Consider the following 23,127-nt stretch of genomic DNA (forward strand, 5'->3'; position numbering starts at 1 on the left):
TGTGTAACACCAGCTGTATTTGAAACCCATTCAGTCTTCACAGGCTTCCTTTACCTCACAAGAGCTAGTAATTCATCATTTTATAACTTCCTGTCCCAGAAGTTGCATCTGAATCTTTGTGTTTAAGAGCCATGCAGTCTGTGAAACCATCCATTCATTCCCCTTTTTTCCTATTTTCCTTATTTGATTCCCTCTATCTTCCTACATGTTTTCCACAACACAGAACCTTTGTAAGTGATTAATGGATGGCATTGCTTCACACACCCTTTTATCTTGGATGTCTGAGCTTAGAAACTTCTTTTTATGTCATTTGTGATAGATGTAGAATAAACTCAGGTGCTGTTCTGTCCTCCAGGCAAGAACACTCCTCAAATACCAGCTGCATCTTCCCTGCTACCTGAGCCACTCAGTGAAGACTGGGGAAATGTGTGCTAATACAGCAAATTGTCTAAGAAACAAAGTGTTTTATGGCAGGAAGGTGCATTTCAGTCACCAAAACCCAGCCATGGTTATTTCACAAATTCATTCCTTTCAGTGTATCTCACACAGCTAAGCAGACCATGGCACAAGTAGTGGAATTTCATCAGATGTTTATTCAGCATAACCAACAGTTTGCCAAGTTAGCGCTTTCCACCAACACGGGGAGCAGAAACCTTGACTGGTTTCACAATCTTCTGCTTAGGTGCTGCCTTCGTAGGGGCCTGTAAAGAAATAATGAAGACTGAGCAAAAAGAAGCTATTTATCTGCAGTCCTAAGTGTCCCTGTATATACTCTTGACAGAAATCAGATCAGACTAGAATTGCAATCTGTAATATTGGGATCACATTAACAGATGTTTACACACAACACTAAGCCAACATATGGTATTAATTCATATGTGATAATGAAACATATCAATATATTTTTACCAAGTTCCTAGACAGTGAAGATGTCACATTCAGACAAGTTTTCATCTATAAATTATCTCTAATATTAGGTCAGAGAATTGTTGTACTGTAATATTTGCTTATTCTGTAAAGAAGATCCATTTTATTAAGCTGTTTGGGTATGCTTAACTTCAGTACAAAAGTCCAGTCGGGGAGTTTTCACATCAAGAAATTATGAAAATGCTTCCTCAAAACAGAAATGGGAATTTCCAATTAAGTGCCGCAGCAGAACGCTGTGTGTTGTGTTACAACATAGTGTATTCCATTTTATAATTTCTATTTGCCTACTGCATCTCACCTTTGCAGCAGAAACCGCTGTTTTCTTGGTTGCCTGCTTAGCCTTCTTGGCTTCCTTTGCAGCCCTGTTAATTCACAGAAAAAGAGAAAGTTATCCGTGTCTGCCATTCAGTGTTTCCTTGTTTCAGCACTGTAAGAGCTTCCCAAGATCATGAATGGAATGCATTACTGCAGACTTTTTCTCTATATTCACTATCCCCTGTGGGGGAATTTATACAGAGACAGCAGAACTGTGAGTGACAAAAATACAAAGAGAAAGGGCAAGGAGAGACCCTTCTCTGCTGCCACTATCTTTTGTGAAGATTACTCATTATTACATGCAACTAGGTAGATTAAGAGCAAACAAAAAACCCCACCAAAAATCTTGTAAAACACAGAGCTCACCTAGAGTTTAAGCTTTTGTACGAAAAGTACTGTAATCTTTGAAAAGCTTGGGATAGCTTCACTGATCTGACTTCTCACCTAATAGCCTGTTCCCGCTGTGCCTTTCGTACTTCAGGCTTCTGGTTCCGCTTGGCCATAATCTCAGCTAAAGAGGCACCAGTGATGGCTCTCTGAAACTTCACAGCACGGCGTGTGCGCTTCTTTTGGACCTCTTCCTAAGAGGGCAGGAGATGAACACAATTAGCATCACAGGACATTAAACACATGGCTAAAGACAGTTACAGAAACAAGCTGCTACTCAAATTGAAGCTATTTAAAACTATACACTGAAGCAGAATTTTACTCCTTACTTTACAGAATCCTTCTGTTGAGTACAGAGAAGCGCTGCCCTACCCCCATATGGCCCCTTCTCCAGACACATCCTGTACTTTTCATAGTGTGCTATTACCAACAATCCTTGGCTGCCTCCCCAGCTGTCCAGCTATTAGTGTTGGAGACGCACACATTAGACCCTGTATCTTCTAGGCTTCTACAGCAAAGTATGAAAAAAAAAATTGAAAGAAGGCTAGAAGTTCAGCCATCTGTAATTCCTACAAGAAAAAAGGGAGGAAGGATAAGCCTTCGATGGTGTCTTCTGAAAGGCAGACACTCCACACCTGTTCAAGTGGATCAGATGCTGAGGAGCACTGTAAGCCATCATGCACCAACTTTCTTTCTTCAACCAAACTGGCAAGAACACTGACTCATTGCACTGATGAAAGCCTTTCTCAAAGCTCCTCTGCTGTGCAAGTTTAGCTAAGAGCACTGTAGCACACCTCATGCTACATGCCTTCATGATTTATCTTTTCCATGCAATGACAGCTACATAGGAAAAGACCTCCTGCTAAGCTACAGCCCAAAGTTTTCAAGGACAGTATATCAGAAGTGTCATCCCTGCCACTCCAACCCCAATATCAGCTCCCTATGCTGTCACTATTCAGGAAGTTTACCAGACCAAACTATTATGAAGTCTGCATATTAAACAGCATTACCCAGCTTCCCAAAAACTAACTTTTAAGAACATATGCAATTATTAAGATCTGCTTAATTAAGATCTACTGAACATACTGTGGCTCTGAGCAGCCCTTCAAAGAAGTGCTACAACACAATACAATGCTTTTGTTGAAGTGATGTATAAACTCACGTTTTCACCATTAACAAGTCTTCATCCTGCTGACTTGGGTCATGCTTCTGCTCAACACTGGTACACTTAAGTGACCTCTAACAGACCAGTGACCACATCTTTTGGCTGCCAACTTATAGTGCCATTATGGTATGTACTTACTGACTGTCCCTTCTTGTGCTTACGCCTGTACAGAACAGTCCAGTTGATCTGACGAGGGTTTCTCTTGGAAAGGAATGCAGACTCACATTTTGCATTCAAGAACTGAAAAACCTGGGAAGGCAAAATATTTTGTGTACACTTTGTTTCCATGAAAGACATTATCACAGTTTGCATTAAGTAAGTATTCTTTTAGTCAGTGTTGTTTGACATTGACACTTTTGGAGTTCTTAAACACAGCTCCGACTTAAAAGTTTTGTGTTTTGTTACACTGGACAAACTGAAGTCTTGCAAGGCATTCTAGAGCAGCTTCTTTTTTCTGAAAAAAGTTCAATTTACCACTTGCATCCAGTGCTGTTGTGTATTTCACACACAGCATGAATAATTGTGTCCAGCATCATACTTTTCAAGTGTCTGTTCTCAAGCAACAGTGTACTTCCTGTATGTGGGAGTAACTCAAAACTTGGCCTAGGGAACACAGGGAGACCAATGCTCCACCCGATTTCTTCTTGCCTAGTGACACTAACCCGTTTGTCTAAAACAACAGGCAGAATGTGCAAGCTGGTTTGTTATTAACTCTATAATTCCATTTGAAGTACAGCCTAATTCCCAGGAGTGCTCACAAGGATTCAACCAGTCCATCTCCTGGTCATTTTGCAGGGAATTCGGTAGAGAAAGATGACTGTATTGGGATACTCAAAAGCCAAGCCCTCCTTTCACAGGCAGGGGCAATCCTGTCTGCATATGACATGACAACTCGAAAGGGCTCTCCACTCTATTCTACCCCACAGATTTCTACTCAATTAATTTGGAAGACCAGCTGTTTGCTCCAGTAAATCTTAGCATTTGATGCAGGACGTCTAAACATAATTTTCTACACAACTTTGTTACTTTACACCTGCAGCTCTAAGACTCCCTTTGGAAACTTTGCATTCATAAAAAATCCAAATCGAAGCTACAGCACGGCACGGATCTCCTACGGAGCAGCCACGGCACCTGCACAGCGATGCTGTTTTTTCATAAGGCTCACTACGAGCGACTCGGGCAGACACAACAACACGGGCCACATCAACACGACCGCAGTCTCCGACAGCCCCAAGTGCGCGGCCCCCGCTCCCCGCGCACCGTCCGGCCGCTCTCCCGGGCGCAGCGCCCTCCCGTCCGCAGGGCCCGCTCCCGCCCGCCCCTGCCGCTCGAGGGGCTCGCCCCGGCCTCACCTTCCCGTCAGTGCGGGCGTAGCGGCGGCCATGGCCCGGGTAGATCTTGTACCCACTGAAGCTGCACAGCTCGACCCTGCGCGGGAGAGAAGAGTTAGGGGAGGGCGCGGGTGCCGGGGGAGGCGGCCGGGACCCCGCGGCGGCCTCCCCGCGGCGGATGGGCCCGGATAACAGCGGATGGGGCGCTCACTTCATGATGGCGGCGGCTGCGAGGGGCCGGAGAGGCGGCGGCGCGGCCGGGAGGCGGTGTCGGGAGCGGCGCGCGGGGCCCGACGGGAGCGGAGCGGGAAGGGCAGGGCCGGGCAGCACCGCCCCGCCCCGCCCCGGCCCGGCCGTACCGCGGGGGCTTCGCGGAGCGCTCACCCGGCCGGGCTACCCCGGCGCAGCTCCGGACGCGGGACCCGCCGCTCTAGCCAGCATAAAAGGCGCGGCGCTGCCGTGGCGGAGCGGCCTGGCCGATCGCTGCCTGGCGCTCGGTTGTCTGGCGGTGTTGTCAAGTGCGGGGCATGGCGGCAGCCGGCGCCGCGGCCAGGGCGGGGGATGAGGCGGCCGGAGCGGGTAAGGGCAGCTCCGGACAGGTGCTGGGTGCCGGGGGGGCGCGATGTTGGGGGCTGCGGGTCCCGAAAGGCGCTGTGGCGCTCGGAGGGGCGCGGGGGGCTCGGCACTGCGGAGGCGGCGGCGCCCCCTCCTCTCGGGGTGAGGGGCCGGCTCGGCCGCTCCGCTGCCCCCGCTCCCTGAGGCCCCGCGGCCGTGGACGCGGCCGGGGCAGCGCTGGGCGAGGGCGGCGGCGCGGGCAGCTCTTCCCGCCCTGAGGAGCGCCTCTGGCTCGGGGCAGGACGGAGCGGCTGTCCATCGTGCTGGAATATCCCGCAGCCTTGTAGAACCTTTGTAGGCCAGGGTTTGAATGATATAGGGCCCGTTTTCACTAGAGGGGAGGGCTGAGAGGTCTTGGAGATAGCGCCGCTTCTGAGGGTGTAGTTCCTTGCTTCCTGCCAAACGAGAAATAAGCAATTTTGAAATGTTTTCCTGAGTCCTGAAAGCCTCTTAGCAAAATCTCGTTCCCCAGATATTATATCAATGAGTCTTTATAGAATGGAATGTATTTAGTGGGCCTGTATATGTATATATAGTTCATATTGTATACTGACCTGCCATGCTTAAGCAAGCAAACTGAAGCTTGTTACAAGGAGGACAGACAACGTTGAAAGAGGGACCTGTTCTTCTCTGAATCTTGAAGGTGCTCATAAAAGATACCCCCAGACAAGGGAGACAACACCAGCACCCTATCTTGTTTAACACCTCTGTGAAAACCTTTCTTTGTCTAGCATCATGAAGAAGTGATTATAGCAAGTCTAACTGCAGGAATGTCTAGTTCAGTAGAGAAGCAGGTGGATGATGTCGCCATAGAAATACAGGTTCTCTGCAAATGGTTGTGTGTATTAAGTAGCAGTTGGTTCATGATATATTTGAATGCTGGAAATCTATGAGAACTATGTGTAAAGCCACATTCCCAGTGCTTCGGTTTGAATGGGACACCTCGTTGCACATGAATAAAATGATTATTCTTACAATTCAGTACTGTGGGTCCTTGCCTTTCTGCTAGGTTGGAGGGTCCAGTTGTGATTTTTTGTAACAAACCCTTGGATGGATGATCAGATGCAAAGTTTCTCTGTTCAATTAAAGTGACCAAGTGGTTGCAGAAGTGACTACTTGAGTGAGAAACAAGTGGTACTTTCTCCGTGAATATGCAAAGGCAGGAGTGTGATGGTTGCTGGCTCTGCCTTGCTGCTCTCCAAAGCTCTTGGGGCAACCATGGATTTGAAAAAAACAATGGAAATATAATAAATGTCATCAGACAAATTTTTTTAGAAATGCATGTTCTCTAGCTGACAAAACAGTACATAAAAAAAGCTTGTCTCCATCCACAGCATAACTAAACCCTAAAAACCTGTAAAATGTAATATTAATATGTGCAGCATATTGGGGGGAGAACACTATTTGGGATATGTTGTTGAAAAAGGAAGCATTATTTACTGAACAGATATTAATAGGACAAGAAGCTCTACAGCGGTGTTTGTACACCAAATACACTGCAGAGGCTTAATGTATGAAAATTACTATGATTGTCAGGTGTCACTTTGGGTATCCCATGATTCAAGCTCCCTATAGATGGCAAATGTTTGGCTTTTAACTTTATGTGGTCACCCTTTTTGCATGGAACATTTGAATTGTGTGTTGCATTAAGTAAATGGTACGCTAGCCTACTTAACAGTTTGTTCCCAATGCCCTCAGTACTGTAGTGTTGCTGCCGTGAATGGCTTCTTAGTTTAGATGGAATGCTTGCACATAGTTGTCAAGCTGCTCAAAACTTAAATTCTCTGAAGAATTTTAAAATTTAGGTTCTTTTGAAATTTGGGGTTTTGAGGATCACACCTTTAAATTTAGCTACCGGAATTTTGCTGCATCTCACTTCAAAGGCTCTGTTGTGACTTTCCCAGAATTCTGCCAGAGTTCGTAATTGGGACAGTGTTTGGTATGTATATCTTCCAGTAACTGGATCAGTTACTCTTAAAGTGTTCAAGCTGAAGTAATTTGCTTCAGTTTTATGTGGAAAACAATGTTAATCTGTTTTTCCAAATTATCTGCATTTATTATAAAACAAATCTATTTATCTTTTGTTACTTTTTCAGCACGTGTTCTCATATATAAATTTTGTGGTGCTTTATTTTTTTTTCTTGTGTTTTTTTCAACTTTTTATTCTAAGGCTTGTTAGTCAACTGCTCAGGTCAAGGATTGCAAAAACTGGGTCCAACCTTGCCCTGTGATGCTGATACTCAGACTCTGATTCTGGACAAAAATCAGATCATTAAATTGGAACACTTGGAGAAATGCAAGAATCTGATGCAGGTCAGTGTTACTTGATTTGAAATTGTTATCAAATACTGGTGCTATGATGTTTAGCCTCTTCTGCCTTCAGGCCATATTATGTAATTGAAGTAAGCTAGACAGTTATTGTCTTCAGAGGAAAATGATGGATGGCTAACTAAAGTAGAAAGCTTTGTTTTCAGTGGCGGCCAGCAGTTGATAGTGGAGGAGACTTGTGAATTACCTGGGTAACTAAAAATGAGCTAAATAAATCCTAATGGGGAAGGGACATCATAAGAACACTTAGAAAAGTCACTGATAACTCAAATTTTGATACCTCTTAGCTTTTGAGTACATGAGCTTTGTAATCTTTGTAAAAATAACTTCGTATTATCACTGCAAGTGCTTCTGGAAGCTGCTTGAGAACTCCTACAGACCAGCTACACTGAGTTGGCAGAGGTGGGGTTTGTTGCTACAACAAATCTTCACCACACTGCCAGCTTGGTGATCATGTTACAGAAGTGTATGTCTAGTCAGGATTTACCCTTTTAAAAGTTTGTGGTTCACAGTCCTGTTAGCACAGGACCTGTTTGAGAATTGTGTGAAATACATTTTGTCCTCTGCCATATTGACAGTAAGTGTGACTTTACACCAGGAATGGGGCAACAGTTTGCACAATGAGTTGTCAATTCTGATATTAAAACCTTATTTTCATATGACACAATTCCTCATTCTTTTTCCTTTATTTAGCTACTGCTAGGAGAATTTCCTCTCAAGTTTGTGGAGTGAGCTGTGAGGACTTAGGTTCTTTGATCAGTAATTAATTTCCTGGCTCTTGGAGGTTTTTTGTCTGTGTTACTTACTTGAAAATTAAATATGTAGATTGCACAAATATCTGTTGGAGTAGATGTTTAACTACTAGAAGTAAAATCTTACTCTGTCTGCACAGTAAAAACATTCTTTTGTGTGTCTGTCTACAGCTGTCTGTAGCCAACAATCGTTTGGTGCGAATGATGGGTGTAGCAAAACTGACCAAGCTCCGAGTGCTCAACTTGCCCCACAATAGTATTGGGTACGTGGAAGGGCTGAAGGATTTGGTGCACCTGGAATGGCTGAATTTGGCAGGAAATAACCTTAAGGTAAAGTATTTAGTCTGTTGCATTAACCAGAATCTTGTGTTTTGGAAAATTTGGAAAATGCTGTAAAGAAATCTGAGTATGTTTTGGTTGGAACAACAGTGTTAATGTTTTGTGCCTACTGGCTTATGAAATAGAAGAGGGCAGCTTTTGGAGTAGAGTTGTCTAGGAAAAAATAAAAGGTTGATATCAAAATGAAATGAAAATAAGGGAGTGAGCTTCAGAATAGGAAAAAAAATTATTGTCTTTAAAATACAGCTGTATTAAAATGTGGTTTTTATTTTGTGTTACTTAGCTAGTGTTTTTTTTATCTTTCAAAAGAATTTATAGTTATTGATACTTGGTTTTATTTAGTGGCTAAAAAAGAGTTACTGTGAGTAACTGACGTTTTTTTTTTTTAGGTCATTGAACAAATCAATTCCTGTCTGTCACTTCAGCATCTTGATCTGTCAGACAATAACATAGCCCAATTAAGTGACCTCTCCAAGCTTACTTCGCTGAAGGTAGATGTTATTCTATCTCTGTTTTCATCATTCTTTACATAAAGAAATTTGCTTTGAAAATTGCTGCCATTACACATTGACTATTTGAACACTAGCTCTTAGAGCATTTTAATTAATAAACTGTAATTTCTCGAGTGAGGCAGGTAAGAACTCTCTTCCTTGTTTTCAAATTGCAGGAGCTGAGGCAGTGATTTTTCTATAGGCACTCTAATGATTTTGATAAAGATATGGTGGCGATACCTTCTTCATAGCTCTTTGTTTTCTTTTCTCCTATCATGAATCAAGACAAAACATACTGTTAACTCTTCTGGCATGCACACCATAGAGAAAAATGTTTCCAGATGCATTTTTTAGGAATTGTGACCAGAAAGCCTTAATTATAGTTCTTTTGCCTTTTTGTCGGATGATGCCTGAGAAATAAATCTGTGGGTTTTGACCATTCATTTCATCACTGTATTTTTATTTTATAGACTCTGTTGCTACATGGAAATATTATAACTTCACTTCGCACCGCCCCTGTTTGCCTACCTCAGAGTGTGACTGTTTTATCTTTGGCAGAAAATGAAATCAGAGACTTAAATGAGGTAATTTATAGAAGATAGATCACCTTGTCTTTAGGTAGACTGAAAGAAAGACATTGAACATTTTTTTTTTGAGGTTGTAACTGAAAATGGGCTCTCCTCTTTGAAAGAACCCAGCTTTTAATAGTTTGTTTATATGTAAAAACCATGTTTACATTAGCTGCACAAGGTAGTGGTATCTTTTGGAATTTAGTCTGGAAAGAAGCTTAGCCTTTTTTCTGTTATGTTTTTATATTATTCAGGGATGTTACTTTCAGGCCTGAATTCCTATCTTTTGTAGTTGTCTGAAAGTTGAAAGCTGAGCTGACTAACTGCTGCAGAGAGCTTCTGCAGCTGCTGTGTTTGGAACAGAGGTTTGAATTGCACTTGTTGCCACTGACCTATTTTTCAAACACTGTAAAAAGAACTTTTTTTTTTTTTCTTTATTTGTTTTCAAAGTCCAGCAACTGTTGTAGTAAACTGGAATCATAGAGGTACTGTACCTTTCTATACATAAAACCCTATTTCTGAATTTTAAAGAGAAGGTAATAATTTCCAAGGATTAAATAGCACTTACAGAAGAATTAATGGGAAATTGCAGTAGTTGATAGGAGGTCCTTTGTAGTTCTTTGTGTTCAAAAATCAAATGTGATTTTTGATTTATTTGTCATTCTGTTGTTTTGCATGAGCTGTCCAGCTGTAGCTAGGAGAAATGTGATATGTTCTGTTCAGTTAACAAATGTATCTTGTTTTCTCAAGGTTTCTTTCCTAGCTTCTCTTAGCCAATTGGAACAGCTGTCAATTATGAACAATCCATGTGTGATGGCCACACCTTCTGTCCCTGGCTTTGACTACAGGCCTTATATTGTCAGCTGGTGTCTGAATCTTAAAATTCTTGATGGATATGTGATTTCTCAGAAGGAAAGGTGATGTAATAGTATTATTAAATCCCTAAAATTATTAAATTAAGTTTGGCTAAGCATAAATTGCTTTAGTTAATTTTTTCATCTGTTACACTGGAATTATTATGTCAGATCACCAGTTTGTTTAAAGAGAGGTATGAAGTTAAGCTGCTGTTTTGTTGCTCAACTCACTCAAATACTTCCACAAAGCAAAACTCTGGTAGCAATTCATCAGTGGTCTGGTACCTTTTCTTTACAGCCTCTTTGGCTTTGTAGAATGTCACAATCAGCAGATGTTAAAGCTGTTGTCTTGGGACAAGCTCAAACATGCCCTTATATAAAGAGCATGATCTTCGTGTACATTTCTAGATTTGGCTTTTTTTTTGTTATCAATTAGTTAAATATTATTTTGCTCAAATCACTTGTTATTGTATCACAGTGCTCATTGTATCACTAGGATATCTGCATGACAAAGTTCTTGACATCAGAATGGTCCAAGCATAAACATTCTCCAGTATAAGCACATTGTAGGCCAGGGCATGAATATATTCTAGGAATTCATGTCCTTTTTTTCCCTGATCCTAAAATACAAAAGGTGCCCTTTTTTTGGTCAAAGGTAAACCAATTCTATTTCAGTTTCACCATAACATGTTATGACTTTCCTGAAAAATTGCCTATTAGAATTCTTGAGGTTTTTTCATGACTGTGTATTAACTGTATTATTGCGTGTAGATGTATTGTATTAAATTTTCTTGAGCAGAAATTAATTTAACTTAAAAACCATACTTGTTGAATACTTTTATCAAGATTTGCTCTCTTTGTCTATTTTGCATGGTTTTATGAACTTCTCTGTTTCTGTGAAAGTGATGCTGATAAGTTCATTGAGACAAATGTGTTTTCAGTGCTCAAAGACTACACACAAAGCAAAGATTGTACAGTTTTGGACAAGGGGTTTTGTTTATTTGTTTCATTGATGCTTAAGTGAGTGAATATTTTATTCATTTTTCTGGTAATGACATTCCCAGTTCCTTTGGGCACTGCACATGTTCCAAGTTTTGCTTAGATTCGTAGATTAGCTCTTGGGTACCCAAGAGGGAGACAGCAATGAAAACAGAGTTACTGGTTTTATGCCATTCATTAAAGGTTTTAAAACCATTTCCCTCCTTCCTCACAGTTTGAAAGCAGAATGGCTCTACAGTCAAGGGAAAGGAAGGTCATATCGACCTGGGCAGCATGTTCAGCTGGTTCAGTACTTGGCTACTGTTTGTCCTCTCATATCTGCATATGGACTCAAGACTGAAGAGGATGCAAAACTGGAGAAAATACTGAGTAAGCAAAGGTGAGAATCTAGTTTCTTTCTTAGAGAATGTAATTGAGAACATAATTATGTATCTCATGTGTTAGTAAGATTTCATTTAAGTATTTCAAAGCAAAATTTAGGGCTGAAGATGCAAAGTGTAATGGAGATTTGGGATGTGGCCTAAATGGGAATAAGAAGCAAGGCAGCAGCAGGAGTGTTTTCCTGTTTTCTGGGCCATTTAAGGGAAACTTCTTTATATTTTTCAGTCTATGCTGAAGGTAATTTGTGTTAGAACTGTGATTAAAATAAACTATATACTGGGATTTTTTTTGTTTTTTAACCACATGAAAAATGATGAAAACTTCAAAGAGGAGCTTAACTTTTGTTCTAATAGTGAATGATGACTATTGTGGTACACTGGTGTATTATCCACTTTTTTGTTGCTGGGATGTTCTTTCTTGGCTTTAAAGTTAAGGTTGTTCTTTGAGGGACACTGTTCCCAGTGATGCATTTGTCCATCTGTATCTGGCATCTGAGGTCTGTCAGCAGAGACCTCTGGAGAGCCTGCTGGTTCTGTCAGCAGTAGCTCTTTTGCTAAGGTGTGTGCAAAGTAGATGAGTAGAATTATCATGGTGTATTTTTTGTCCATGTAAAGGTGAACTTATTTTGGTTAGAAGCCAGAATACATGACAATACAGGCTGTTCTATTCCCCAGGACCTATTGAGAAACTTTTGCAGAAAGAGCAGAAAATTAATCTCTCAGGAGCAGGCTACCTAAGTGGCACAGTGTGGTTAAAAACTCAAGCAACAAAAAAAAGTGTTGTGGTTAGCAGAGGGGTATCTCATCAAAAGGGCCAGAAAGTTGGGAGTATCTGGAAGGAGTTACTGCCCACTTTGCAAGTGTGGAGTGGTCTCCAGGAGGAAATTATAGAAATGTTGTAGCTATTTCTGAGGAGAAGGTGTAGTCAAGTCATCTTGACCTTGGAATTTCTAGCAAAGTACTCTGGCGTTCACATGTATCTGAGGAAAATTCAGGAAGTTCTTCTGCTAAATCAAACTCTTTAAAAATTAAAAAAACTCTCAACAGCCAAGGAAAAAAAAACCTAGCAGAAAAGGCAATCCCCCCAAATACTCACCTGTATATATGCATTCCCATATTTGATTTGTAGGACAGTTTGATCTCTGCCTCATGATCTTCTAATTTGGCTGGGCTGAAACAACCTGTGTGTTCTCTGAGTTTGTAAAGGATTTTTTTTTTTTGTGGCAATATTTGTTGATTTGTATTAGGATTTTGGGTGGTTAGTAACAAGAGCATCTATTCTTTGATTCACTGACTTTGAAATCTAAAAGTTACTCCCACCATTCCTCAAGCTCCTCTATACTTACACACATAATGTATTCCACATTAGGCACTAAAAATATCTGCATGCTTTCTTTGTGTGTAGAAATACCTTATGGTTTTCAGTCTGTAGTCAGAATTGCATGTTGGGTTTTTCTCTTTTTTTAATTTATTTTATTTATTTCTGTACATGTAATGAAGAAAGGAGGAAGGAGAGCAGGAAAAGACTGCAGTCTCCTGCTTTGTGACTAGTCCTGTTAGTGTCTTGTGCATATAGGAGTCTGCATAGCTAGCCTCGTGTTCGGAATGTTTTGATCACTTGTTTATTTTGAAATATTCCATAGTTTCTTTTACATGTTTTCTGTACAAAAGAAAGTTTAAAAGAAGCATAAAATTTGTTGTTGGCACTCTGTGCTTAGGCTCCACCAGAGGCAGCTGATGCATGAAAAACAAAATGAGGAGCAACCTACACCTTCTGTTCCCAGCAAAACAGTTCCAGTTGCTCATGAACACAGTGTCCTGGCCCAGCCATCACAGATGGTTCTTGAAAAGGGTAAGTGATCTACTTACCTGTGATCTAACATGTGGAAATTAATATTTTGGTTTTGAATGTAGGTAACTTTGTGGAAGGAATTTCAGAACAAAATCCTGTTAATGTTTTATTTTATCGATCTTCGATTTTCTCAAGTTATACTTTATTTCTAAAAAAATTCTGCTCCATGCTTATTTGTGTCTTGAAATGCTAGTAAGCTGGTTAGGTAAAAAACCCAACCCAACAAACTGGAGTTACTACTTTGACTTTTCCATTTTATACAAGTTTATTCTCCTGGGAAGTGCAGTTTGTGCACTTTCCTGTACCCAGTATTTGCCAAGTTTGGATGTTACTGTGGTAAGTATTGTCCTGATACAGAAATAATGGTCATCATTACTAACATCTTGCCTACCCAGGTGCTAACTGTCAAAACCAAATTGGGAATCCCTATGAATTAAACAAACTATTACTATTATTGAAATAATCTAACACTATAATGTGGCTTTCTGCCTATCCAGAACCTGTCATCAAGAGGAATTCTTGGGTTGGACCAACTGCAAACAATGATCATGCTTATGCAGAAAAGAGCACTTTTCTTCATGAGAGAACCTTTCCCAAGGAGCTACACCTTGAAGATGTACAGACAGGTGAAGACAAACTAAACAGCAGCCTTTTATCCTCAGAGTCTACTTTCATGCCAGTAACTTCAGGATTGTCTCCAGTGTCTCCTGCCTCAGACCTGAAGCTACATGGAATCAATTTGGGCCCAGAAGATGATGATGATACTATGATTGAATGTGTGGGAGGTGTTAGTAGTAGGGAAACAACTAACAAGCAAGAAGCTTTGTCTGTTACAGGAGAGCAACCTAATAGAGCAGCAGAAAGGGTGGAAACCCAGGAGAATATCAAAGAGATCCTTCAGGTGCCTGCCCCTGATCCAGTAACAGCTGGCCTGGCTGCAAAGACTGGCATCTCTTTAGGGGCCTCTGAAGGCCGAGTTCTGCACGGTCACCCCAGCACCTCGTTAGGTGCTGAATCAGGAGTAAAAACTCTTTGTCCTGAGCGGGTGACAGAAGAAAGGTCTGGTTCACTGGCTGTGCAAGGTGCAACACCAGCTGATCAAAGTGCAGCTGAACTGCAGAGGATGACTGAAGCAGCTACCAAGCTTCAAGCTTCCTGGAGAGGATTTTACACGAGGAACCACCATCCTCGAGCCAAGGAAGTGCGGAATGAAATTCGACTAAATAGAATGCAGGAGCACATCATTTGCTTAACAGCTGAAATAGAAAAGTAAGTTGAGATCATGCTGTGTGTTTTCAAGTCTGTATGGATATAACCATCATTCCAGAGAATTTCAGAACAGATACAGATGGGCCTTGATATAACTACTCACAGTAGAACCTAGCATCAGAAACATAAAACTGATTACATTACAGGATCACTTCCTGTTGGTAAGCACAGTTTTGCATGTAGCTATTCATACTCTCAAAGTGCCTTCTCTAAGTGGATTGGGTTAGAACACATTTTTCTGTTCCTTTATTAGCAGGACTTGCATATTTCAAAATAGAAATTGCTGAGTGGAATTTTTTTTTTTTTACTTGTCTTCTTGCAATTAGAGTCTATAAATCGAGTGTCCATATTGAGAGTCATTCTTCTGTTGCTGGTGAAAAGAATTTCCTCTACCTTGTATGATACAATTTTAAAATGTGAATCTGTGTTTGTTTCTGTTTTAATTTTTGATCCTGTAAATCCATGTTTGGAGAAGGTCATGGTCAAGATTCCTCAATTTGTAAGACAAAAATTCTGGATTTACTTAATATCTTTCTGCATCAGGCTGGATCTGTCAGTCTGATAGGCTCTTTTTCTTCATTATCAGAAGTGAGAAAAGTTCTGTGAATTGAGTGCTCGGAACCGCTAGAAACTCCCAGTGCTTACACATCATACTCCATGCACGTATCAGTGGGGACAGTATAATTTGAAATAAAGGAAGTACTATTTGGTGTAGGGGAAGGTGATAGTCATGCAGGAAAAAGTAAGAACTCAGGTTCAGTTTACAAAAAGACACTTTATTGCCAAGCCAACAAATGTGCTGCAGTAAAAGGAAACAGAATTTAAATGTAACTGAAAAAGAAACTTCAAGTCAGCAGCTGGGTATTTATGGCAAGCCAGACTGCAGTAATTTCTTAATGTTAGGCTTTGTTGCAGCTTTCAAATGTGCTGTTATATAAGTAGGCATTTTTATGTATTCTTGTTGCTCTTGTTACCCAAATGTTGCTTATTTAAGCTACATAAATTTTGGATGGATATGTGTTCTTGCAGACTAAGAAAAGAAAGAGAAGAGGATAAAATGCAGAGGCTTGTACAGGAGGAAGCCATCAAATTTCTTTGGAACCAGGTAAGTAATTTTAGTCGTCTTGTTTTTTTGCTTAAATGTGAATTTGGAATTTCAACCTGCTTATATGTGAATTTGGATTATTTCTTACTGTAGATCCTAAAGAGACAGTCAATATGGTTCAGTTTTTCCAATGATGATTTGTGTGGTTTAATAAAGTCTTATTGCTGTGTTGTCTGCTATACTGGTATTGTGGGGGAAAATATCCTTCAGAACATTTGTGCAAGAATACTGGTTTTATTACTAAAGACTAAATTGTGGCCTGGTGTGAGAAGGAAGACAAAACACAAGAAAAGCTAAATAAACATAAAACTCTGAAACATGATGTGACTGATAATACCTATGGCAAATGAAATGATGTCAAGCTGTGTTGCTTTTGAACAACTCATTTTTGAAGCAGAGAAGTTATTAATACACCTTTTAATAAGCTTTTCTTCCAAAAATAAGGCTGTTTTCTTAAAAACACATAAACCCTTTCTGGGTTTAAGAGCAGATTACTTTTTTTTCAGGTACTTGAACTGAGAGGTTGTGTGGTCTGTCAGTGTTTGGCATGTAGGTTTAACAGCCGTGATTTCACAGTGGGAAGAACAAAATTTCCCTAAAGATACAGAAAACCTTTTGTTTCTCACTTGGTCTTGGATTTATACTAGAGCTTGGTTGTTGAATGCAAGAAATCCTCTAGAAATCAAAATACATTTAGCTGCATTTCATAATGAATTTTTCTCTATACTTTGCAGGTTAGATCCCTTCAACAATGGCAGCTTTCAGTGATGCAGAATTTAGGTGGTGCTGGCATCCCTTCAGCCAGTACTTCATGTTCATCTGAAGCACCTATTCAGCCATCCCCAGTGGAGCAAGAAGCCCCACCAGCCGTTAGTTCTGCTTTGTTCGTTCCAGCTAGTGAGGATGATCCTCAGGACAAGTCTTCGCTGCAGTTCCCAGATTCTGGCTTTCATTCTTCTGCTGCTGATCAGACTCATGCCAGTGACCTGTGTTGCTCTGAAAAGAGCTTAGCTGAAGGAACTGAGAGCTCCCTTTCAATGGGAACCATCAAACAACGTGGCAGTTGTGTTCTAGCATGTTCTTCAGATGTAGAGGATGGCCCTGGGGAGTGTGGGCAAAGTAAGGAGAGCTCTAGTAATGAGCAGGACAACGGACTGATACAACAGTACTTAAAATCTGTTCAGCAGCTGGAAGAGGCTGATGAAGACACAGATTGCAATGAAGAAATGGAGAGCAGCTGTCTACAAATCGCTGTGTCAGCAGAAAGCCAAGATTCTTCCTCTGACACGGTCTCTGTAGAGCTCCCTCAAGACACATCTTCCCCTGTCCGAGGTGAAATCTGTCAGACACCACCAGAAAGCTACAAACTGAATTCAGGAATAGTAGAAGGAAAGCCAACAGATTGTGATTCTTCGTTTCAGATGCTGCATGTTGGGATAGCTGTATAATAGGATCATTTTCACAAAGGACTAGGGATTCCATTTCACTTTCTTTTTCCTGTTTATGTAAACTTATTTTTCATGTGTTCTGTTTCAGATTTTGACTCATGTTATGAATTTATGTTGTAATTAGTATTTTAGTGATGTTGCTGAGGATTGACACTAACTATGCTAACCTGAAATCAGCAAAGTTCTCAGTAACAATCATTATGCACTTTATTTTCAAACATAAAACTGATATCCTAATAACTGGCCTCCATTAAATTAATTCTGAAAATTGAGGGGGTGAATGGTGGTGATGGTGGTAATGTTTGCTGCAAATTCACTTTGGTGAATGTGCTAGTTAAGTATTTGTTGGTTTTTTTTTTTCCCCAGAAAAGAAAGATTTAAGTTCTTATTTTGCAAGGAGAAGCAAACAATATTGGAAGAAACTGAGTCAATATAGGTAGTAAATCCTGTCATAGGCAGGATACAGCCTTCTGAGAAAGATGAAAAGTTGCTTTTCAGACTTCTTTTGACTTTAACAAGAGTAACTTGGTCTGTGTATCAAAGATGCATTCCAGAAAACCAGTGTCTGAGTCAGTGACTTTTTTGTAAATAACTTGAAGCTGCTGGCAAGGAATTAGATCATTTACATACACACTGAAACAAGGACTTACAGGAGAGAGACCTCAGGGAACTTCAAACAAGCCTTGACCTTTGTTTGCTCTGAGGTTGAACTTCTGTGCCTTCTCAGGTAAGACTCAGAATGGAACCAGTAGCAGCCAGGACTAAATAAGAATTTCAGAAGGGTATGTGGTTTGGGAACATCATTTCCAAGACTGCCCTGCTGTGTTACAGCAGCAGACTTGGTGGTGTGTGTTTTTCTCCAAAAGGATGCTAATGTCCTTGTGGGATTTGGATTTTCATGGCTTTCAAGACATTGGTGCATTTGAAGGATCACAACTACTCCTATCTACAGGTATAAATACTAAAAGCAAATGCCATAACTTAAAACTATTTCCTGATATCTCTGTTGGGTTTTTTGGTTGTTTTTTCCCCCTGTATGTCCAGTATTTGACATTTTAATTAGATGTGGATAAAAAGTTGTATTTCTTCCCTGTTAGCAAATATGCTGAGATACCTAGACTTTGCTTTCCACTTAAACACTGGGAAAGCAGCAGGGTTTGTATCTTAACCTAGCCATTGTTATGTTGGGTTTTTTAATGGAAAACGATCAGGTATCTTAGTGTACTTAAACAATGACAAGGGAAATCTGTTTTGCCATGTGATTTGTGATGGACACTAGTGAAATAAAAGTTGATGTTGTGATTTACAGGGGTCAGTTGCATTTGCTGATGCTGCATTTTGCAAGGTGTACTGGAAGGCCAGTGATGCAGTAGTTTGCTGATGTTTAGTTCTCAGTTACAAAGACACATGCTTATTGTAATTCTCTGGATCCAGAGGTTAACTTCTGGTGCTATGGTGTCACTAAAACCTACTAGCACTCTTTTAAAATGACTCTTATGGCCATGTTACCATGTAAAATAATTTAGTTTTCGTGAAAGCTTTGGTTACATGTGTGCTTTAGGTTCCAAGCTGAAATTTACCACTACTCAGGAGTTTGGTATGAGGCCAGTATCTGCTTGGGGCCTCAAAATATCCTTTATTTAGAACATAAATGGTGTATTGGACTTGTACCAACCATGTTCCCAGTGGTGAAGTTCACCTTGAAAGAATAAAGCTTGCCTCTGTGTATAGAGTAGCCATCATCTCTTTTTCTCCCACTCCAAAAAAGTTCTAGGGCACCAACTTCTCCAAAGAACTGTCTCTGCAGTCAGGCTGACCTCTGCCTGTGCCATGCATATATGGGAGCATTAAAGAAAACCCAGGACAGCTGAGGTGGTAGGTTCTTAATGTGCTGTCTTTCTAACTGAATGTAGTTGCAGCACTTTTGTAGCATGACCACATTCATAGTTAGATCTTAGAGCACAGTTGTGCTTGGGTATTGAAAATGGCACAGGTACATTAATGTATCACAACATCTGATAACCTGGGCAAAGCAGTGTCTAGTCCACAGGATCATACCCTTGTCCCCTGAAGGTGCTGAACTTGGCTTTAAATCTGCCATGCTTGGGGATCTGTAGTTCATAAGACTTAGCTCTTTGAATGTCAGTATGCCATATAAAAACCCCCAAACTTCAAGGAGACTTTCTTTGGATTTTGAGAGAGGAATTATTTCAGTCTGTGAAACTGTTGTTGGATCTTGCACTCTGGAGGCAGTGGTCAGGTGTAATAACACAGTAAAAGTTCTCTTTCATGGCAGAGTGCTTTATTGCAAGACCTGAGAGAAACTAGACCACTGCCTGGAAAACAATGTTTTACTTACTGGAGACGCTGAGGGAGCATATGTATCTTGCTGTTTTGGATTGTCACTTTTGCTGCACAGTTAGAGGTGAAACAACTTTAATTTTGGAGTTGTCAGAGGGGGTAAAACTTGGTTCAAGTAAATTTTTCATGGAAGCCCTAGATATTTCTTGACATTTCCTTTGTTATTAGGACTTGTAAGCACAAAGACAAGGCAACTTACTTTAACTAATGCTGAGGTCAGCTGTTGTCCTTGTTAATGTGTGTAACCTGTATATCCAAAAATGGTTTTATGCAGGTACAGTGAAGCATGTACCGAAAAACACTCAGCTTTATCTTTAAGCTTAAGTTACTTTTTTTGGGAAACAGTGAAATACTAGAATTTTTTTTTCTAATGTTCTAAAAAGTATCTTGCATGTGTAGAAGATGAGTTGCCTAAATATAGAGAAATCAAAGAATGGTGAAGTTCTGGATTAGTTTTTACAGGGTTAAATGTAATTAGTTTGTATATACAGAAAATATTTTCATCCTGATCATTAAAATACATACAGGGAAAGTCATAATGAGGGATACAGTGGAAAAATAAGGAATAAAACTGGATGTATACTTAAAGTTGTCTTCTTTCAGCCCTGTTTTGAGCTCTCAACAAATCATGATGTGGAAGTATCATAGGTTACTACGTGGTTTAGCATTTGCTCATCTTTATTTAAGTAAGTTTCCTTAATCTAGGTATGTAATATTCTTTTAGCTGGAAAGGGGTGCACAGTTTTCCTTTGGAGGTGATGAAAATTTCATAAAGGAATTGGAAGGCCTAAAATATATCTGAAACTTTCCTGTGTTAATATTGTATTCTTTCCTTTTGCAAGGCTTCATGTTCAGCAGAAGAATGTACTTTGTAGAAGAAAAGCTTATCTCTTGTGTTTTGTCCTGGGCTGATCCTCCAGTGTTAGTGGGAGAGATAATTTGGTTATTTGCCCGGTAATGTTGCCAGCTCTGCCGTGAGTACAGTTCAAATGCTTCTTTAATTTGCTTCTGAAAAATCAGATAAATATAGCTCAGACTATTTAAACTGCACCACACAAGTAGTTTTGCCCCACATGAGATAGCTGGCACATGCAAGCCTATTTTCACCTAGTCTGTGGCAGAAATGCCTCTTTTGCCTCTTTACCATAAAGCAAGAGGGCATTAAGACTGCAAATTTCGCTGCTTCTGAACTGCAAATGTCCTTCAGCAAATACTTGAGAAAGTCCTTGCTAAACTCAATTGCAGAAGCCTAACAGTTGTTGATAGTTAAGTTTCTTAAACAACCATAGGTTCTACTATTTGCATGCAGCAGTTTAAATAATGCACCTAGCAGCCAGTCTCTAAAAAAAAAAGTTTGTTTTTTTCTGAATAATGTTTGTATTTGAGCTTGCAAACTGTTCCTGTTTTTTTATGGATTTGTATATATCGTCTGAAGAATTCCAATTTTAGTTTCTACTTGTAGCAGGTTATCTGATGAACAAAACTGGAATATATGTTCCTTTCAGATTACCTGGGTAATTTTTTCTGCACTTGATGTTCTAGTGTGTCTCACACAGATACACTTTTTTGTGAGAGGATAGAATTGTAGCAGCTAGGGGAAGACTGACTGATTAACAATGAAATGTAAAAACTGGTCAGTTCCCCTGCTATGGAAAATACACTTTTTTTTTTTTTCCTGTTGTATTAACTTCCCCCCATCCCTCTCTTGACAACTGTGCCACCCAAATAAGTATGCATCAAGTATTCATAAAGTCTTTCAAAATGTCTTCTTTTAATAGTTATACTTTTTATTCCCCCCCCAGATTGGCTTTCTAGGACAAGTTACTGAGAAACACTTGCTTTCTATATGCCTACCAAAAAGTTGGGACTCTGTCTATTTTTAAATGTTTTCTTTGTCAGTAATGAAAAGAGCATAGGATCCCTTTCTTGCAAAAACATAAACCAGTATTTATCAGGAAAGGTGCTTTATCTCTCGGAAAGTGCCGTGCCAAATTTTATTGTACAAGAACTCTCAGTAAGAATCTTCTTTTCTGCCTTTATTACGTTTTTAAGTATATGGGCCAAATTAATTTGTAGCATAATTCTACTGAATTTAATTTTTTGAGACTTTCACAGGCATATTCTACCTCTAAACTAGAATTTGAGAAAAAGGAACAATTTGGTATTGATTTGTCTTTCTATTTCTTGCTGTTTTCTGTGAAGAATGGTGGGTGGTTAAATTGGTACAGTTAATATATTTTCTATAAGTGTTTACATTTTGGATTTATTGTTTCTTAAGTATTTTGTTTGTATTTCTGAGTTTTGAATTTTAAATAAATGATTTGTACATTTATTGAAAATTTTAAGGTGTATCTTATATTGACTCTTATGGCTATAGTCATAATCTTAAAATTGGAGGGCTCTTCTGGACATGGGAAGCTCAGGAATAGAAAGCAAGTGATGACAAGGTAAGCACTGGCATTCTTTACTTGGTAAGCTGAGATATCTGATGGCCACTGTTGCAGTGCCTAGGACAGTAAGTGTTGTAGGGTACATGAAATGAATTTGCTAGTGACTCTGAAATTCATCTTCGTGATTTGCAGTCCTTAGTTTCTGTTGCTGGCTCTCTTTCGTGTTCTTAATTACCTGTTGTGTTTAAATTAAAATATTTAATTTAGATTTAATACAGTATTCTGTACAGAGCTTTCTAGAGAGAGAATTATGACTAAGGGCTTATCAAGAGAAACACAATTGCAATGTGTGGTGTTGTCTCTTGACTTAGTCAGATACCTGCTCTGTTTTTAAACAAACAAATTAATTAAACATCTTTCAGGATTTAAGAAGAAGAAACAGTTGAGGAGTTGAGACATACATGAAAGTCATGTTTTACTGCTACAGAGTTCTCTGAAAGGTAAAAACAAAAAATACAATAAAAAAGCTGAAAAAAGAGAGCTAACTTTGTTTTCACTCAGCTTGTAACACATGGAGGTTAGTGGACGTTCTTAATTCTTTACTATGATTCTCTACTTCATCACAGCAAAGAAAAGATTTTTTTTAAGTGGGATTCTTCTTGCTCTTCTGTGAAGATATTTACTGTGAGGGTGGTGAGGCACTGGAACATGTTGCCCAGAGAAATGGATACCCCATCCCTTGATGTATTCAAGACCAGGCTGGATTGGGCATTGGGCAATCTGGTCCAGTTTCCTGCTATGGACACGAATATCCCTGCCTATGTCAAGGGAGTTGGAACTAGGTGATCTTTAAGCTCCCTTTCACCTCATTCTAGGACTTTATTTAAAAGTAAAAAATAGGCATAGCTAAAGTAACTTCAGGCCTGAAAAGAGCAGTTCCTTTTTCTTTTAGAGTCAAGACCTTAAAGCTGTACTAGTAAGTTTAAATGCTGTGTGTCGTAGGGATAGTAACCATAACACCTCAGGAACTCAGGTTGAAGGGCCCTCTTGTCTCTGGCTTTTATTCATATTTGTAATAAGATCAGACATTAAAATCTTTGGCTAGATTTGGAAAAAAGGCATGGCTAGTGGATGGGCCCATTTTGTTCAAATGGAAACAGTTAATTTTATGGGCTGAAATCCTTGCCTATGCTAGGACATATTGTGTGCCCCAGCCCACTTGTTTGTGTGGTGGTGTGAGAAGCAGGAAA

General features: G+C 39.9%; 2 protein-coding genes across 4 annotated transcripts; one reads left to right on the forward strand and one right to left on the reverse strand.

Moving 5' to 3' along the window:
- Positions 1 to 573: 573 nt before the first annotated feature.
- Positions 574 to 4,421, reverse strand: RPL24 (ribosomal protein L24). Its single transcript, XM_015621193.2, has 6 exons — positions 4,337 to 4,421; positions 4,147 to 4,222; positions 2,933 to 3,043; positions 1,687 to 1,823; positions 1,226 to 1,289; positions 574 to 701 (listed from the first exon to the last, which is right to left on the reverse strand). Exons 1-6 carry the CDS (start codon positions 4,339 to 4,341, stop codon positions 621 to 623), a joined length of 474 nt encoding a protein of 157 aa, XP_015476679.1. The 5' UTR covers positions 4,342 to 4,421; the 3' UTR covers positions 574 to 620.
- Positions 4,422 to 4,454: 33 nt separating this feature from the next.
- On the forward strand, positions 4,455 to 21,829 carry CEP97 (centrosomal protein 97). Of its 3 annotated transcripts, XR_001520292.3 has the most exons (12): positions 4,455 to 4,704; positions 6,911 to 7,053; positions 7,992 to 8,150; positions 8,549 to 8,650; positions 9,121 to 9,234; positions 9,970 to 10,136; positions 11,287 to 11,451; positions 13,171 to 13,304; positions 13,802 to 14,573; positions 15,603 to 15,678; positions 16,413 to 17,853; positions 20,330 to 21,829. XR_001520292.3 is itself a non-coding variant. In XM_015621130.3 (11 exons), the coding sequence occupies exons 1-11, from the start codon at positions 4,653 to 4,655 to the stop codon at positions 17,124 to 17,126; spliced, it is 2,598 nt and encodes an 865-aa protein (XP_015476616.1). In that variant the 5' UTR covers positions 4,455 to 4,652; the 3' UTR covers positions 17,127 to 21,829. The 3 variants fall into 3 exon arrangements, 2 of the variants coding, with proteins under 2 accessions (XP_015476616.1, XP_015476631.1); XM_015621130.3 differs by having other exon boundaries at positions 16,413 to 21,829; XM_015621145.3 differs by having other exon boundaries at positions 14,141 to 14,573; positions 16,413 to 21,829.
- The last annotated feature ends 1,298 nt before the right edge of the window (positions 21,830 to 23,127 follow it).

The sequence above is a fragment of the Parus major genome, chromosome 1 (assembly GCF_001522545.3).
Source record: "Parus major isolate Abel chromosome 1, Parus_major1.1, whole genome shotgun sequence".
Lineage (NCBI taxonomy): Eukaryota > Metazoa > Chordata > Aves > Passeriformes > Paridae > Parus > Parus major.

Excerpts from the sequence above, each read along its gene's own strand:
- CEP97 (XM_015621130.3), top strand. The coding sequence starts at position 4,653 with ATGGCGGCAGCCGGCGCCGCGGCCAGGGCGGGGGATGAGGCGGCCGGA. Across the intron at positions 9,235-9,969 it reads AAATCAGAGACTTAAATGAG|GTTTCTTTCCTAGCTTCTCT; the intron begins GTAATTTATAGA and ends TGTTTTCTCAAG. Across the intron at positions 15,679-16,412 it reads TCAAATTTCTTTGGAACCAG|GTTAGATCCCTTCAACAATG; the intron begins GTAAGTAATTTT and ends TATACTTTGCAG.
- RPL24 (XM_015621193.2), bottom strand. Across the intron at positions 3,044-4,146 it reads ACGCCCGCACTGACGGGAAG|GTTTTTCAGTTCTTGAATGC; the intron begins GTGAGGCCGGGG and ends TTGCCTTCCCAG. Across the intron at positions 1,824-2,932 it reads AGCACAAGAAGGGACAGTCA|GAAGAGGTCCAAAAGAAGCG; the intron begins GTAAGTACATAC and ends CTGCCCTCTTAG.